The sequence below is a fragment of the Mustelus asterias genome, chromosome 4, assembly GCF_964213995.1.
Source record: "Mustelus asterias chromosome 4, sMusAst1.hap1.1, whole genome shotgun sequence".
NCBI classification, from domain to species: Eukaryota; Metazoa; Chordata; class Chondrichthyes; order Carcharhiniformes; family Triakidae; genus Mustelus; species Mustelus asterias.
The window spans coordinates 82,521,686-82,539,072 of NC_135804.1; the positions used below are offsets into that span (position 1 = coordinate 82,521,686).

At 43.5% G+C, this 17,387-nt stretch overlaps 1 protein-coding gene across 1 annotated transcript in view; it reads left to right on the forward strand.

Annotated features, from left to right (window-relative positions):
- The first annotated feature begins 2,254 nt into the window (after positions 1-2,254).
- Positions 2,255-17,387, forward strand: part of LOC144492342 (sodium- and chloride-dependent neutral and basic amino acid transporter B(0+)-like) — a 72,708-nt gene continuing 57,575 nt past the window's right edge. Inside the window, exons 1-4 of the mRNA XM_078210337.1 lie at positions 2,255-2,416; positions 2,648-2,801; positions 5,053-5,184; positions 14,600-14,767. Of these exons, the coding sequence (XP_078066463.1) occupies positions 2,354-2,416; positions 2,648-2,801; positions 5,053-5,184; positions 14,600-14,767 (517 nt within the window). The 5' untranslated portion in view covers positions 2,255-2,353. The remainder of the gene's footprint in view (positions 2,417-2,647; positions 2,802-5,052; positions 5,185-14,599; positions 14,768-17,387) is intronic.

Here is a 17,387-nt window from a genome sequence, read left to right on the forward strand (position 1 = left end):
GAATGTGGGGTGCCACCCTCCTTTCCTGCCCCGACAAGCTCACTGAATCTCTTTTGGCACTGTATCCATGTGTGAGGTATCCATTCTTGCTGCTGACCTGCTGAACCGCTCACTATCTGTTTAGTTTTCGAGGCTGTTCGCTTCATCCCTTTTGTTTCTCAGTGGCCCTTTACAATCCACAACACGATATCTGGGAATTCCTTTGAGAAGCAGGTGGACAATCTTCCCACACTGAGGCTCCATGATTCTGAAACACTGCCGACCTCCTTCACAGCGCGCGGGACTAAATGTTAAATTCAGTTTCTCTCTTTACATGATCCTAGTAAATGTCAAGGTGTCCAAATCCTCGAAGGGGAACTTGAAATAACTGCCCTCACGTTTGTGCTTGCAATTTATGTAGTATGAGGAGAGGTTTTGAAAACCAGAAATGACATCCCTGACTACAGGTGATCATTTTATAGTAAACTAAATGTTTATTCAGAGATAGAAAAAAAAACAATAAAATAAAATAGGATTACACTCAAATAAGACATTAGCTTCACACAGTACCAATACTTTAAAACTGTTCCAAAAAATCTTAATTTAACTATCTTTACAACTAACTTTCCCCATTTGAAAGATGTGATGCAAGATTGTGGCAACAGATTTATGGAAGAATGAGAAGAATGGAATATAGCGACATGGGCAAAAATATACATAAATCCTTAGAGATGTCAGGGCAAGTTGAGAAGGCTGTTTGATTAAAAAGCACGTGGATCCTTTGTTTTGTTACTAGAGGAATAAGCTGAATTTTACACTCTCCCCAGTGGACTTTGAGGCAGGAGGAGCATGAAATTGCATGGCCATTTAAGGGCATTTTACCACCCAGCCTCAATTCTCAGGCTGGTAGTTATTAGAAAACTAAGGTTGAGAAATAGAAAAATTCACTATCCTCGATCTTGGGCAGGAAGGTGAGGTTGCCTCCATCAGAAGCCTCCTTCTGATTTCATTGACCAGATACCTCCAGATCTCCACTCCCACCCCTTGCCTGTTCACCCAATTACCCACTCGTGTCCCCTGTAGCCTCCCAGGGCATCTCCTTCCCTTCCCTCCCCTGGACCCATGTAATTTGCCTCACCAGCTCCTTGCCCTTGGTTCCAGGATCATCGCTGTAATGCCTCTTCCGGCCACTGCAACACTCTGCCTGGATAGGTTGGATGGGCTAGCCGACAGCCGTCCAAGATGGGACTTCCTTCCACTTGCATAAAAGCTCTGTTACATAATGAGAAAGTATATTCTGGGAAAGATTTAGGAAAATTCCTGCTTCACGAGACAAATTGTAATGTCTGATTGATACATTATAAAACTACTAAAGACAGAGAATTATCTATCAATATGATACTAATCCAAATATAAAACTCTTTATTAATGATTAAAATTATACAGCTTGTTTCTGCAATCATTTCAGTCAAAGATTTTGGAGATGGGATTCAATCTGAAAATATTACCATTTGAGCAGTCAAAAACCAACTCCAAAGGCCAGTTTTTTGGACCTCTATTAAACCCAATTAAATATTTCCATTAAACACAGAATACTTTACGCAATCCACCAGCAATCTGTTGATAATATTAGTGATGAAACATCTGAAGCATTTGAGGTACCTCAAATTAACTGAAAAATCTTCCGTCCACTAATATGGCAAATATCACGTTAAGGACAGTCGACTCCAACCTCTTTACAGTTAAGAATGCAACTATACTGCTCATCCTGCGACACAACATAAACCCCAGAGGTGCACTCTATGGTAGATGTGAAGTCACTTGAAGGTGAAGCCAGGTGATTCAAAATAATTGGAACACAACTGAAGTTCAAAATTTAAAAGAGTACAAAGATCTCAGGCACTGGTGAATTTCCTTTCAGTTTCTATGTTAGAATAAACTGGCCCTTCTTTAAGTAAATACAGTTCTTCCTTTGCTGCTATCACTGTAGCAGGTGTACTTGATGCTTTTCCATTTACAAAGTTAGCTTTGCGAAACTTAGAAATGCAGAATAACTACAACGGCCTGACTGTCCTGGAACTAATACAAATACCCTATAATTAAACATCTTGAGCTGGCAGATCAACCTATTAATAGTAGACATAGCACGGGAACTTGTATGTCGTCATGAGCTGAGTAAATAGAGCTACTCCCCTATTAGTTGCATATAAGGGGCTGGGATTTGACTGAAAGAGTCACTACCTCTTGTGGAGCTGATTAGTCCTTGACACCAGTCTCTGAGCAGTACAAAGTTAGAAGATAGTTGAACATAAAAACTTCCGAGTTTTCCATTTCACCCCTAATAAACAGAAGAATCATTCATTATTGTCCAAAAATGGATAAGAAAGAGTTAGCTTTACCTGGATTCTCAAAGAATAATCATCTTCCAGAGGACACAGTGAGTAAATAGTAAACTTACATTAAATCCTGAGAGGTTTTGACAATTTGACGATTTTGTTTGTTGTGAATTGCAGTCTTTGTGGTGCTCAGGGTGTATCAAACTACAAATCAATTACTGCTAAATGGAGAACAAGAGTGTCTCTGTTGTGGGTGAAACCTGTTTTCTGTTTTGAGTTCTAGACTGCAAAAGTCTAATTTCTAAGTTGTCCATTTCCTCTCTTTCCCCAAGGTTGTCACCAATGAACATGTGGATGAAAGTGACGAGAATGTGGAGCGAGGCAACTGGTCCTCAAAGACTGACTACTTGCTCTCAATGATCGGTTATGCTGTGGGTCTGGGCAATGTCTGGAGATTCCCTTACCTGGCTTACAAAAATGGAGGAGGTACTTATTGAATTCAAAATAGAAGGAGGCAGAAATTAAAGGGAACATTCATTGAATTATAAAAGAATATTAAATTCAATGAACCAGGGAACAAGTATCAAATAAATAATACACGTTTCAATGATGCTGGTGTAAGGAACTGCACCTTTGAAATGTGCCCTATCTTGAAATTCAAGAGAAGGTTTAAGAAATATTCTCATAAAGCAAAGAGAAAATGAATGGAGAGATTAATCCATCATTCACTTCCTGAGTTGTACCAACAAACTCAGGAACAGTTAGGAGATTCAAATTTCCAAAAAAGATTGACATGTCGCAAACACTTGCAGAAAATGTGTTTATAGTCAGAAGTGTGATATTTCAAATAGATGGCATTTAAAACCCAATGAGCATTGGCTGGTTTTTAGAATTGATTACTCATTTTGAATATATTTTAAAAATATTTTTGTTTAAAATATATGTCCAGTGTGCAATATTTGAAATTCTCAATTATCCCTGGGTTCAGGTTTATAAGTTGAGGATATCTGCTCAGATCAGGTGTTCATCACAATCACATAACATTGATTGAAGGAAACTGATGACAAACCTGCAAAAATGACAACATTATTCCACAATAACTTGATTCAGTCAGTGAATTTTACAAGGTGGACAATTCCCTAATTAACTTTATTCATGTACTCAATTTCCCTGTAAATCAGAAGTATGAACTTCTGTCAGCTTGGCGGCAGTTGTCGAGCCCCTGCATTATCTCAGGGACAGCTTAATCAATTTGGAGATGGCAGACAGACGTTTCTACCGTTTCCTTTATTCACCAGATCTCTAATTGGTTTTAATTCATGTTTCCGTACTACGTGTAACAAGAAATAGTTGCTGAGAAACTCCTACAACATTAGAACCAAGCCCCACCCTTTGGAATCAGGTTACAGGATGTCTGTAAATATATAATTACCGAAAGAAAACAAGCTGTCTTACCTGCATTCCCTCGGATCAGGTTTCTGCATCCAACTTCATAATTTTGCTGAGGATGTGCAAATGATGGGAAGGTTCCCTTAAATCTTTTTGAAATCTTTTCCCCTAGGTTAACCTTCCCACACAATACACATACTTTAGGTTACACAGAAACCTCCCAGCAATATACATCACTGCATTTAATGTCTGTCTAATGTGTTCAACCTCTGACTGGATTGTGCTACGTGAAATTTGATTACCTGGCTCATTACCTCACTTGAAAAGAATGTGAAAGTTTATTTCCTGTGGTCACTGGCACACGTACTAACTGAAATGCCTCAAATAGTAATAATAATGAAGGCCTTGTCAATGTAAATGTGTTTTAAGGGTCATTTACTAAGCCAGGCAGTTTTGTGACTGTAGCGTTTCAATCTTTCTTAATAATATCCAAAGAGTAAAAAAACTCATCTATTTAAAGATTCAAACTTTCCATTGCCAATTGTAGAAATACATTTTCATTTCACAATACTGTTATTTACACTGCCATGGAGATTTGAACTTTCTTGTCTGTTTACCTGAAGTAATGGTCAATTTTGTTATAAAAATCTCTTAAATGTTTTCAAATTCTTTGTTTCTTGTTAAAAAAAAATTAAAGGAAGACGTTTCTGCCACAAACACAGATTGCATTTTCATCTCCAGGAAGATTCCTGCAATGAATTCCATGTAAACTACCTTCTTCCATAGAATCCCTACAGTGCAGAAGGAGGCCATTCGTCCCATCGAGTCTGCACCGACCACAATCCCACCCAAGCCCTATTCCCATAACCCCATACATTTACCCTGCTAATCCCCTGACACTCGGGTCAATTTAACATGGCCAATCAACCCAACCCGCACATATTTGGACTATGGGAGGAAACCGGAGCACCCAAAGAAAACCCATGCCGACACAGGGAGAATGTGCAAACGCCACAAAGACAGTGACCCGAGGCCAGAATTGAACCCTTGTTCAATTGTTCGGAATTGAACTTCTTGTTCTGAAACAGAACATTTACTTTGTGTCAACTTGGTGCCATACGGTGCTTTCAAGTGGAAGGAACTGGGATTTTGGGAGTAAATTAATAGGATCGGAGTCAGAATGTTCATTGTAGTTGTTTTATATTCAGATTTAGAATACAGTCTGCATTAATTGTTATCTGTCAATGACAATAATGAGTTCCTGTGTTAATATGAAAAGGTCCATTTAGTTCAGTCTCAAACTGTATAAATAAGCCTGATCATCCATAAACTTTGTTATATTTTCCAGGTGCATTTCTTATTCCCTACGTAGTCATGCTGGCACTCGCTGGGATGCCCCTGTTTTTCTTGGAATGTTCTCTCGGCCAGTTTGCCAGCCTCGGACCTGTTGCAGTGTGGCAAGCCGTGCCAATCTTTCAAGGTTAATTTTTTTTTAATAACACAAGTTTAAGGAATAGCCATTTAATTCGCATTAATACTTCGGTTATATTTTCCTCATTACATGGAGATTTAAGCCAGCCTTGCAGAAGTACTGTTTAAAGGCTTTTTTTGTCCACTTGTGCAAAGGCAATGAAGTGACACACACAAAGTTAAAACATTTTCTTTCCTTATTTCAAATTCGTCATATTTTAGGCCCAATACCCAATAGGCTGGAATTTTGCACTCCCCAGGAGTGGTTTAAGAGATAAGGGAATGTAACATTTGGCACCATGGCAGTGGCACTGTTCCCATTATCTACCCACCCCCATAGGTATTTAACTGGCAGAGGGGGAGAGATTAGGTGGCCCACTTATTTCAATTAATGAACACTTAAAGGACTCCTTCCACTGTTCCCTGGGTTTTTCCCACCGCAAAGGAGGCTAGTGGCATGTGTCCAGATTGCCAACTAGTGAAACCTCGTGACATCCTCATCAGCTCAGTGGGGTTGCTTCCTGTTTGGTCACCTGTATCCATCATAGACCCCTCCTTCACCAAGATATTCTTCTCCATCCTATTGCCCTTTCCCCTACTCGGTGTATCTGAATCCCAGCAGTGGCATACACTCCCATTAGTTTGGCTGGCAGCAACTGGGGATGGGACTTTCTCCCAAAATGAACACAGAATCCTTAAGTTCTGGAAAAGTCCCAGAGGATTGGAATTATAGAATCCCTACAGTGCAGAAAGAGGCCATTTGGTCCATCGAATCTGGACCAAACCAGCTTTTTATTTTACCCAGGCCCTATCCACATAACCCTGCTAATCCCCCTAATCTACACGTCTTGGGATACTAAGGGGCAATTTAGCATGGTCAATCCACCTAATCTGCTCATCTTTAGACTGTGGGAGGAAATCGGAGCACCCCGAGGAAACCCACGTAGACACGGGGAGAATGGGCAAACTCCACACAGACAGTCACCCAAGACCGGAATTGAACCCGGTCTCTGGTGCTGTGAGGCAGCAGTGCTAACCATTGTGCCATCATGCCCCACAATGAAAACTGCCAATGTAACATCCTTATTCAAAAAGGGAGGGAGACAAAAAACAGATAACCCTAGGCCAGATAGTTTAACATCTGTCATTGAGAAAATGTTAGAGTCCATCATAAAGGATGTAAAGCAGAACATTTAAAATGCATAATATAATCTAGCGAAATCAATATGGCTTCATGAAGAGGAAGTCATGCCTAACAAATGCATTAGAATTCTTTAGGGTGGTAATGAGCAGGATAGATAAAGTTGAACCAGTGGATGTAATATGCTTGGATTTCCAAAAAGTGTTCAATAAGTCATCGCACATAAGGAGACTTAATAAGATAAGAGCCCATGGTGTTGGGAGTGGTTTATTCGCACAGATAGAGGATTGACTAACTAATAGAAGGCAGAGAGTTGAGATAAAATGAACATTTTCAATGCCACTAGTGGAGAGCTACAGGGATTAGTGTTGGGGCCACACTTATTTGCAATACACATTAATGATTTGGGTGAGGGAAGCGAATGGTACTAGTTTATAGAAGACACAAAGATAGCTGGGAGACAAGTGGTGAGGATGACACAAAGGCCATGATCTCATGACCTCGTCGCGCCCAACATTCAACAAGGCAAGGTGGTAAGATTGGGTGGGAGGCAAAAAATCAGGTTCACACCTTATTTTTTGCCTCCCCTGATCTTACCGGTATGGTTTTGTCGGTGAAATCGGCTTCTCGCCCAGAAAGTGCACAAAGCCAATTTAAGTATAAATGACATGCTTTGCGATATCGTTCAGGCTCACTTACCTGTACCACTTCACTGGCCAATGTTCTCCCTGACAAGGATCACATATGGTCCCCACCAACGGGGACCAGATGTGATGGCATAGCCAGGGAGATTGGAGGCCATTGAAGCCCCTGGGTGGTCGGGGGCAGGGCCAGGCAGTGTCTATGGGGCATCTGACACTGCCCATCAAGCACCATTACTTGTAGTGCCAAGGGTGCAGAGCCAGAGTGGAGGAAGAGCCAGTGGGGAAGAGCCAAAGGGTGGAGCCATGATGGGGGGACATGTTGGGAGCTCCACAGGGACGGCAGGGAAACTCTTCTGGAGTGCGAGGAAAGGGGAGCTCTGCCGAGGGGAGTGATCAGCGGGGGAGGAAGGGGGGAACTCTGCCAGGGTGTGGGGGAGGGCAATCCGCGATCGGAGTGGAAGGGAGCAAACTCTGCAGGTGGGGGGGCGATGTCCATGGGAGGTGGGGAGGGAAGGGGAGCGGCAGCAGGAGATCCCGATGTCCATGAGGGAGGTGGGGGGGGAAGGGGGTGCGGCAGCAGAAGATCTCCCATTACACTGGGAGATCAGGGCAATGGTGCCCCTAGGGCTGAGCAATTGGCTTCATTAGCGAGCTTAGGTTCAACCCACCACCACCCCCACTGGCAAGAATCGCACCCTGACACTTTGTTGCACTAACTGCCATAAGATTGGATTTTCAAACTCACCCCAAAAATGAGGCTGAAACTTTACCATTTTCTCACTTGTTCAGCACTTCGAATTTTTTTCATAAAATTCCACCCAAAGAGTCTACGTTAAGTGAGTGGGCAAAAAATTAGCAAATTTAATATAGTGAAGGAAAATGTGGAATTATGCACTTTGGTAGGAAGAATAAAGGAGCTGAATATCATTTAAATGGAGGTTGACTGCAGAAAGCTGCAACACAGAGGGATTTGGGGGTCCTTGTGCATAAACCACAAAAAACTAGCATGCAGTGCAGCAGGTAATGGGGGAAGCAAATGGAATTTTGGCCTTCATTTCAGAGAAAATAGAGCATAAAAATAGGGAAGTCTTGTGAAAATTGTACAAAACAGTAGCTAGAACACACTTGAAATACTGTGATCAGTTTTGGTCCCTTGATCTAAGGAAAGATATATTGGCATTGGAGGCAGTCCAGAATAGGTTCACTTGATTGATCCTGGATTTGGAAGGACTTTCTTATGAGGAGAGGTTCAGTCGGTTGGAACTGTACTCATTGAAGTTTAGAAGAATGAGGGGTGACCTTACTGAGGCAAATAGGATTCTCAGGGGGCTTGACAGGATAGGTGTTGAGGAGTTGTTTTCTCTTGTGAGAAAGCCTCGAACCAGAGGGTATAATCTCAGAGTAAGGGGTTGCCAATTTAAGCCAGAGATGAGGAGGAATTTCTTCTCTCAGAGGGTAGTAAATCTGTGAAATTCTTTATCGCAGAGGGTTGTGGAAGCTGGGTCATTAGATATGTACAAGGCTGAGATAGATAGATTACTAATCAGTAAGGGAATCAAGGGTTATGGGGATCGGGCAGGAAAGTGGAATTGAGGATCATCATATCAGATCGGTCATGATCTCATTGAATAGCATAGAAGGCTCGATGGGTCAAATGGCCTCGTTTTGCTCCGACGTCTTATGGTCTTAAACGGGTTTGTTGCTCCCAGTTAATTGTTAATGATTCTCACTTTTCAATTGTTGGTTAAAGAATGCTCACTTGAACAGGAGATCAGAGGATGACCAAAGCCCAGAATGAGTTGTCCATCATGGATGGGAGAGAGATAAGCACCAAATTTGGTCATTTAGGGTTTGTTTTTCAAACTAAAGACAAATTACATTTGAAAAAGAATGTAATTCCAGAATTAGAAATGAGATGGGAAGTAATTCTACCTTTAAATATATAACTATTTCCCTTGTTGTTTATCGCTCATTTCCTGTATCATTGCAGTGTCGGATGATTAGCTTATTGTAAATATTTGCAATATCATTGTGACCTTGACAGTACTTGGCTGACAAGTGCTAAAACCTTCTCCCTTGTACCTCCCAGCTAGCTAAACATTCCCTGCCCAGTCCAGCGTGGTACAGAGTGACCCTTATCACCAAATCAAAGTTTGGTTTCCCCCACTATTTCTCTGACACCTCCTTTGAACATCTTATCTTGTCCCACCCCTCTCAGAAGGCCTTGAAAATCCTCATTCTCTACCAACTACCTATCATGTCAAGTATCTCATCACTTAATTTTACTGCTTTCCTCTGCCTGTACACCAAGCAACTTCTCATTCCTAGTGCTTTCAACCTCCATCTCAGCTCATTGTGCCCTCTGTCCTCTAAGTTCATGCCCTCCCACTGTCCTTTAGTTTCTCCCTCCATGTAAACTCACTTCCAGTGACTCAAGCTTATTATCTCATGTGGTCACTCTCCAGTCAGTGTGCCCTTCATAGATAAAGCTATCTTGTTGCACCTCCACTAACATGTACCTTCTTCCTCCCAACACTACTTCCATGTTCATAGAAATCATAGAAACCCTACAGTGCAGAAGGAGGCCATTCGGCCCATCGAGTCTGCACCGACCACAATCCCACCCAGGCCCTACCCCCACATATTTACCCACTAATCCCTCTAACCTACGCATCTCAGGACTCTAAGGGGCAATTTTTTAACCTGGCCCATCAACCTAACCCGCACATCTTTGGACTGGGTGTTCACCCATGTAAAGAATTACCTCCCAATTGACTAACAACTGCACTTTCAAATTTCTCACCATGACATTTCTGTGGTCAACAATTCGTCCAGTCATGCCCTTACCTTATTTTTTCAGGTTCTTGATCCTATTAAAACCATTACTCTCTCTTTCTTTCTCTCACACAAATCAATTTCCAGAAGAGACCCCGGCCACGATTCTCCCATCCCGACCAACTAATTTTTTGGCAGGTCAGGCCGGGAGAATCGCACGTGCGCTAATTCGCGGGATTTGTGCATGCGTTCATGACGCTCGCACATCTCCCAGCAATGGATATCCGGCACGGTCGGGACCTCACTGGAAACCAGTGTAACAGCAGGTAAGTTATTTTAATCTTATTTGAATGCAATTTAAATGTCATTATCAGGCCTGGGACTGAAGTCTCCAGGCCCAATAGTATCTCCCACCCCGCCAATACAATTTCACTTCGGCGGGGTTTAGAGTAGCTCTCCACTTTCAGGGAACTAGCGAGAGACCCAGCTGGAGCGAAGGGGGGACGATTGGGGCCCCCCAGGTGATCGGGTGGTGGGGGTGCCCCCTGGGCATGAACACCCTGGCAGTGCCAGCCTGTGCCCCCGGCACTGCCCAAGGGGCAAAGTGCCCATGTCCAAGGGGCACCTTAGCACTGCCCACCTGGCATCGAGCAGTGCCAAGGGGATGGGGCCTAGGGGACAGGGCTTAGGGGACGTGCTTGGGGCGATCGGTGGGGGTGGGAGGGGATCCCACTGCCACTCTGCAAGGGACCAGTTGGGGCAGGAAGGAGGCCAGCAATCGGGGCAGACTGGGGGAAGTCTGCCTCCCGTGGGTGGGGTCTGCCGGGGTGGCGGGTGTCTACCTCCTGGGAGGATCCTGGGAGGAGGTCTGCCTCCCATGGAGGGGGTTCTGCTGGGGTTGGGGGATCATCACTACTGGGGGGGGGCTGGAGATCGGGGTGCTCCGGGACAGGAGGTGGGGGGGGGGGGGGTTAGGATGGCCCCTGAATGCTTGTGGCGGCTGCGATCAGGCCAGGGGTGGGGGGGGGGGGGGGATGCTGGAAGGGCAGCACTGCAAGGGTCCCGGGCTGGCCAGCGATCGAGCTGGACAGCAAAGTGCTGGCTGATAGTTCAGGGCCTCTGCGCATGTGCAGAGCTCTGGAACTGTCAGACTCTGGCGTGAATAGGCCCCACCCCCAAGCTTTTAATGACATTCACAATTGTGACCTTTGCAGTGCACAGAGTGTGGGCGATTCGAGTCTGAACTCCCACTGAAAAAACAATTGCGATTTACACCAGCTTTCCTGCAAAGTCAGCACTTCAAACTTCTTTTGGGACAATCGCCGCCCCCCCCCCCCCTTCCACCATTTCTGTTCCCTTCAGTCCAAGGTATACAAACTTGAATATTTATGACTGACAATAAGTTCAGCCATTTATCATCAGTTTGCTCTGGATCAAAACAATAACTTATGGTTCCTGCTCTTCAATTCTAGCATTGCTGCCTATTTATTAATTGTCTATGAATGTAAAGAAAACTCCTGGCTTCACTTTTTCAATACAAGCTGTCTCCTCCATACTCAGTTCCAGAAACAAGTGTACAGAGTTCAGTGGCGTATTTGTCATTAAGATAAGACCATCCAATTAGTTACCTCTGCTGTTCTGTCCTTTGCCTGAGCCTACCAAGCCAGACTTCCCCTAGAGTTCAGTTATGCCCTAGCTCTGAGCCCAAATAGTTCCCTTGTATCTTGCTTATCCCCTTCAAGCCCTTTCCAAGCTCATCTTAGTCCATGAGATTCACCTCCTGTTCAATCAACCCATTCTTATTTTTATGTGATTTAGTATTGTTTCTTGCGCACTATACAAACAAAGCATACCATTCATAGAGAAGGAAACGAGAGAATGCAGAATGTAGTGTTACAGTCATAGCTAGGGTGTAAAGAAAGATCAACTTAGTGCGAAATAGTCCCATTCAAAAGTCTGATGGCAGCAGGGAAGAAGCACAGTTGGTACGTGACCTCAGATTTTTGTATCTTTATCCTGATGGAAGAAGTTGGAAGAGAGAATGTCTGGCGTGCGTGGGGTCCTTGATTATGCTGGCTGCTTTTGCAAGGCAGCAGGAAGTGCAGACAGAGTTAATGGATGGGAGGCTGGTTTGCGTGATGGACTGGGCTTCATTCATGGCCATTCTAACAAACCCACTGATATCGGGGCACATTGTTTAAAGGTCAAAGGCTAGAGGCTAGCATTCCCGTGTCTCCATCCACTCCCGGCCCACAACTAAATCTGAATGAATCCACCCCCATGAAATTCCCACTCGGGCCCGCCTCTTGGCACAGGTTGGCATGGGCATGGTGCCAACCTGTCAGTGGCAACCTGTGCCGAGGAACATTGTCAGGAGGCATTGCCAGGCCATGTCCTGTTTCCCCAGGAGATATAATCACCCTTACACCCCCAAGGAGACACCCCCACGACAGTTTCAGGTTTAGGTGAACCTGTTGCAAATGGCACCAGCGTGACATCATGCTGGTGCCCTCTGAATATCCGGTGAGGAGGAAGTCCCGGAGAACGTGCTCACTAATGAAATGCCAATGTATTAAAATTAACTTCCTGGGGTCCCACGGCATGTTTCACGCTACTCCGCCCAGAAGATTGGAACTTGGAAACTCGCTGGCACGAATTGCGCTCTCTGGATTTTGAATTGCCGCCATTCCTGCAGATAGAGAGTGCAGGCTCAAAATGTTTCTCATTGTTCTGGTGAAAGACTTAAAGACATTTTATGAAAGTTAAAGTGGCATGGCGGCGCAGTGGTTAGCACTGCTGCCTCACAGCGCCAGGGACCCGGGTTCGATTCCCGGCTTGGGTCACTGTCTGTGCGGTGTTTGCACATTCTCCATGTCTGCGTGGGTTTCCTCCGGGTGCTCCGGTCTCCTCCCACAGTCCAAAGTTGTGCTGGTTAGTTGCACTGACCATGCTAAATTGCCCCTTAGTGTCAGGGGGACGAGCTACGATAAATGCATGGTGTTATGGGGATTGGGCCTGTGTGGGATTGTGGTCGGTGAGGACTCGATGGGCTAAATGGCCTCCTTCTGGACTGTAGGGTTCTATGATGCTAAAGGTGCTTTATCAATTACACCATGCTGCATACAGTGTTCAATTCTATGCTAGTCAAAAGGTCTAAGCGTAATGAACAGGCAGATAAAAGCAAAACACTGAAGTAAAAACAGAAAATGCTGGATATACTCAGCAAATCTGGCACAATAGGCTCAGCAGAATAGGCAGATGCTGTTGTCAATTGGTGACTGATTCCTCTGAATCACATCCTGAGATCAATTATATGATAATTGTTTCTATTTATATTGGAAACTGTTTTCTGTTTTCTGTACTCTCTGAGCACAGAAAGACAATGAACTGTTTCTATTGACTTTTAGTTTTAGACATAATATTTGTTTGGAGTGCTTTGGATTTGTGACAGAGTGCAACATCTAAATGCTGAACTCAAATTTTTATTTATATTAAAAATACTAATTTATATAGCGCCTTTCATAACCCCAGGACATCCCAAAACATATTACAGTTATTGAAGCACTTGTGAAGTGTGATATCAGAAACACAGCAGCAAGTTTGCAAGCAAGCTCCCACAAACAGCAATGTGATAAATACTGGATAATTTTTTTTGTGACGTCGAGTAAAGGATAAATATTGGCCAGGATCTCCAAAATAACTCTCCTGCTCTTTAAAGTGTTGCCATGAGATCTTTTGCATCCAACTGAGAGAGGAGATAGGCCTCAGCTTAATGTCTCAGCCAAAAACTCAGCTTTTCCAATATTGCAGCACTCTCTTAGAACATAGAACATAGAACATTACAGCGCAGTACAGGCCCTTCGGTCCTCAATGTTGCGCCGACCAGTGAAAGCAATCTAAAGCCCCTCTAATCTACACTATTCCAATATCATCCATATGTTTATCCAATAACCATTTGAATGCTCTTAATGTTGACGAGTCCACTACTGCTGCAGGCAGGGCATTCCACGCCCTTACTACTCTCTGAGTAAAGAACCTACCTCTAACATCTGTCCTATATCTCTCACCCCTCAATTTATAGCTATGTCCCCTCGTGCTAGCCAACACCATCCGAGGACAAAGGCTCTCACTATCCACCCTATCTAATCCTCTGATCATCTTGTATGCCTCTATTAAGTCACCTCTTAACCTTCTTCTCCCTAACGAAAACAACCTCAAGCCCCTCAGCCTTTCCTCATACGATTTTCCCACCATACCAGGCAACATCCTGGTAAATCTCCTCTGCACCCTTTCCAACACTTCCACATCTTTCCTATAATACAGCGACCAGAACTGTACGCAATACTCCAAATGCGGCCGCACCAGAGTTTTGTACACCAGAGTTTTGTACACTTTTGTACAGTCTTGGTACTGCATAAGGGGCTCAGTCTATATTTTTGTGCTCAAGAGTTTGAACTCTTGCTGATTCAGAGCTGAGAGTGCTACGAACTGAGCCACAGTTAAAATTGAAAGTAGTTTCACCAAGTTGCTTTGTAATTAAGCAAAGCTATGAGCTAATTCTAATGCATGATTCAAATACAGAAAACAGCCAAAGTTCTGTACATCATCCAACTCTCTCCCCACAAATCATAAGTCTCTATACACAATCCCATTTCCTACTCTTTCACTGAGACACTCTCTCAGTTCATATTGGTACACTCCCTCATCCTCAATTCAATTTGTCACTCTTTTCCTTCTCGCTCAGTTCTAGACAAATAGAATAACTGTAAAGAAACAAAATTGATTTGAGCAGCTGGATACATGAAAACACAATGAATTCAAGTGAATATCTTCTAACTTAAATTGTTTTCTCAATCCATTTAAAGGTGTGGGCATCACCATGGTCCTTGTGTCAACACTTGTGACCATTTACTACAACTGCATCATTGGCTACAGCCTATACTACTTGTTCGCCTCCTTCCAATCCCCCCTGCCGTGGTCAGACTGCTTCAGTTGGTGGGGTGCAGATGAAACATGCAGCAGGACTCCCAAAGGTACTGTCTGAACTTCTATTGGGTAAAGTATACAGACCGACTGGTCAATTTTCATTCTGTCAGTCTGAATGAGAGAAGAAAATGGACAACTGTTTAAATATCTATCTTAATTTCAACTGTGTAGAAGGCATCTCAAGTTATAGAAGATAGAAATAGTGTTGTGACTGGCAGTAACTATTTAAATCTGAGTATTGGGCTACGTAAAACCTACATGTCTCGATAAATATTTCCTGAGCTATGAAAGTTTAAAATTTGAAAATCTTGCTGTCACTGGTATCTGTGAATTTCTAAGAAACAGCTAATCCTAATTAAGCTATTCATTGAATGGAAGGTATACATGTAAGTCGATTCAAATGACTATTATTTGTTTGGTTGTTATTTCATCACATAAAATAGAAATATTTTACATTTAGTATGAGGCTTGATTTTCCCACCCGCTACGCTGGGAAATTTCAGGGGGAGGCCACAAACCTGATGCATGCCCGGCGTCCGGCAGGTCATGATTCTGATTCTCCCAAGCCATCTTCTTTTTACATAATCAGCCTTACGCTGGGGAACAACACGAGGCTGATTTTAACATTAATTATCTCATTTAAATGTGTTTAGCGAGCTCCAGACGCTATTGGTGAATCGCCTCTATATTGCATAGAGTGCCATAAGTTACCGAGACTCAGCTTGCTAAAATAACAGGCGGGAAACCCTCCCATTTTCTCACCCATTGGACATTTGGGGCAGAATTTTCCCATCCCGCCTGCCACGGGAATGTAATGGGCAGGACACGGACCATGCAAAGATCAACTGACCTCAGACAGGATTTTTCGGTTTTGGGTGAGCACGGCCGGAAAATCCCACCCTGGAATTCTTTTGGGAAAATCACCCCCATGATGTCTATCGCTTTCAGAGACTGAATGAGGTCTTATGAAAGCATAGGATTTATGCAGTACTACCAGATAAGTTAAGGATAGACACATGCAAAAAGATGAGGTGCTGTAATGCGCCTGTATGAAAGACAAACATCAAAATCTTACTATTGTCCACACTGGCAGGATCTTACGATCCCACCGACGGCATACCCCCGCCGTTGGTTTCCAGGTGGCAAGGGGTACATTCAACGGGAAACTCCATTGACAATGGCAGATCTATAAGATCTGAGTTACACGCCGCCTACCACCACCGCGAAACACGCACAGAAAGGGAGAAAACTCCAGTCCTATATAATTTACACTCAAAAGGTTAGAGCAGACCTTCAAAACTGTTAGAGTGTGTTATGTTATCCTTATGCTGTGTTTGTGGATGGGCTTACTATTATTGTGAGCAGGAAGGCAGGGCTTTGGTCCTAGAGTGATAGTTGGTTTGAAAGCTCAATGATTGGTGCGCATTCAGTAAGCCGGAACCAATGTATTAACACTCATGTGGTTAACACAGACTCATCAGATCTGTGGGACACAGTTGACAACTGAGAGGGAAGCTCTTTTTATAATCTTCCTGGCAGTCCCTTAGAATCGAGGATGATTGACTCTATTCTACTTCAATGGGTTCTGAGATGGCAGATAGGTCCAAGACATGATCTGTAGACACTTCCACATGCAAGACAGGTGGTGCTTGAAGGGTTGGGTAGATGGATTGTTTTGACTGTTCCCTCCAACAGCTCAACTTCACCTCTGCACTTTCCCAACAATTTCTTGCGATGCATTTGGTGCCTTCCTGAATGAACTTTCTCACTTTAGTTGGGCACAAAACAGGGTTCCCCATGAGTTGGCAAAATATCAAGTCAATTAATTTTTGCAGTATTTTAAATTACCTAAGTACCCAGTAGGCAACCCTTCAACAAGGTTTTCTTCCCTCCATCAGGTTCTCTGTTCATAATCAACAATTGGATTCCAATATCTCTCAATATCAACCAATCATCTCCAACATCTTTCTCACCCAAGGCATCTCTATTTCACTACACTCTCCAGTCATTACCTTTCTTTTTTCCTGCCTGCCCCACAGAAATGTTGAAATAAATATAAATTAATACAACCTGATATACATATGAATTGTGTTATGTTTATATTCCCCTTAGCATTCCATATGACTTACACTATCAACATAATCTTCTATAATTACTATTTGAAAATTATTGTGGAACTTTAAAATTGTGGATTGCCCTATTCATTGCTGGAGTACAGTGGTGTTGAACAGATAGACTGACGGTGGATATCTGACTTTTAGTATGTGGAATGGGGCATTGGGTGATGTCTGACCATATCATAGAACATAGAACATAGAAAGTCACAGCACAAACAGGCCCTTCGGCCCACAAGTTGCGCCGATCACATCCCCACCTCTAGGCCTATCTATAGCCCTCAATCCCATTAAATCCCATGTACTCATCCAGAAGTCTCTTAAAAGACCCCAACGAGTTTGCCTCCACCACCACCGACGTCAGCCGATTCCACTCACCCACCACCCTCTGAGTGAAAAACTTACCCCTGACATCCCCCCTGTACCTACCCCCCAGCACCTTAAACCTGTGTCCTCTCGTAGCAACCATTTCAGCCCTTGGAAATAGCCTCTGAGAGTCCACCCTATCCAGACCCCTCAACATCTTGTAAACCTCTATCAGGTCACCTCTCAT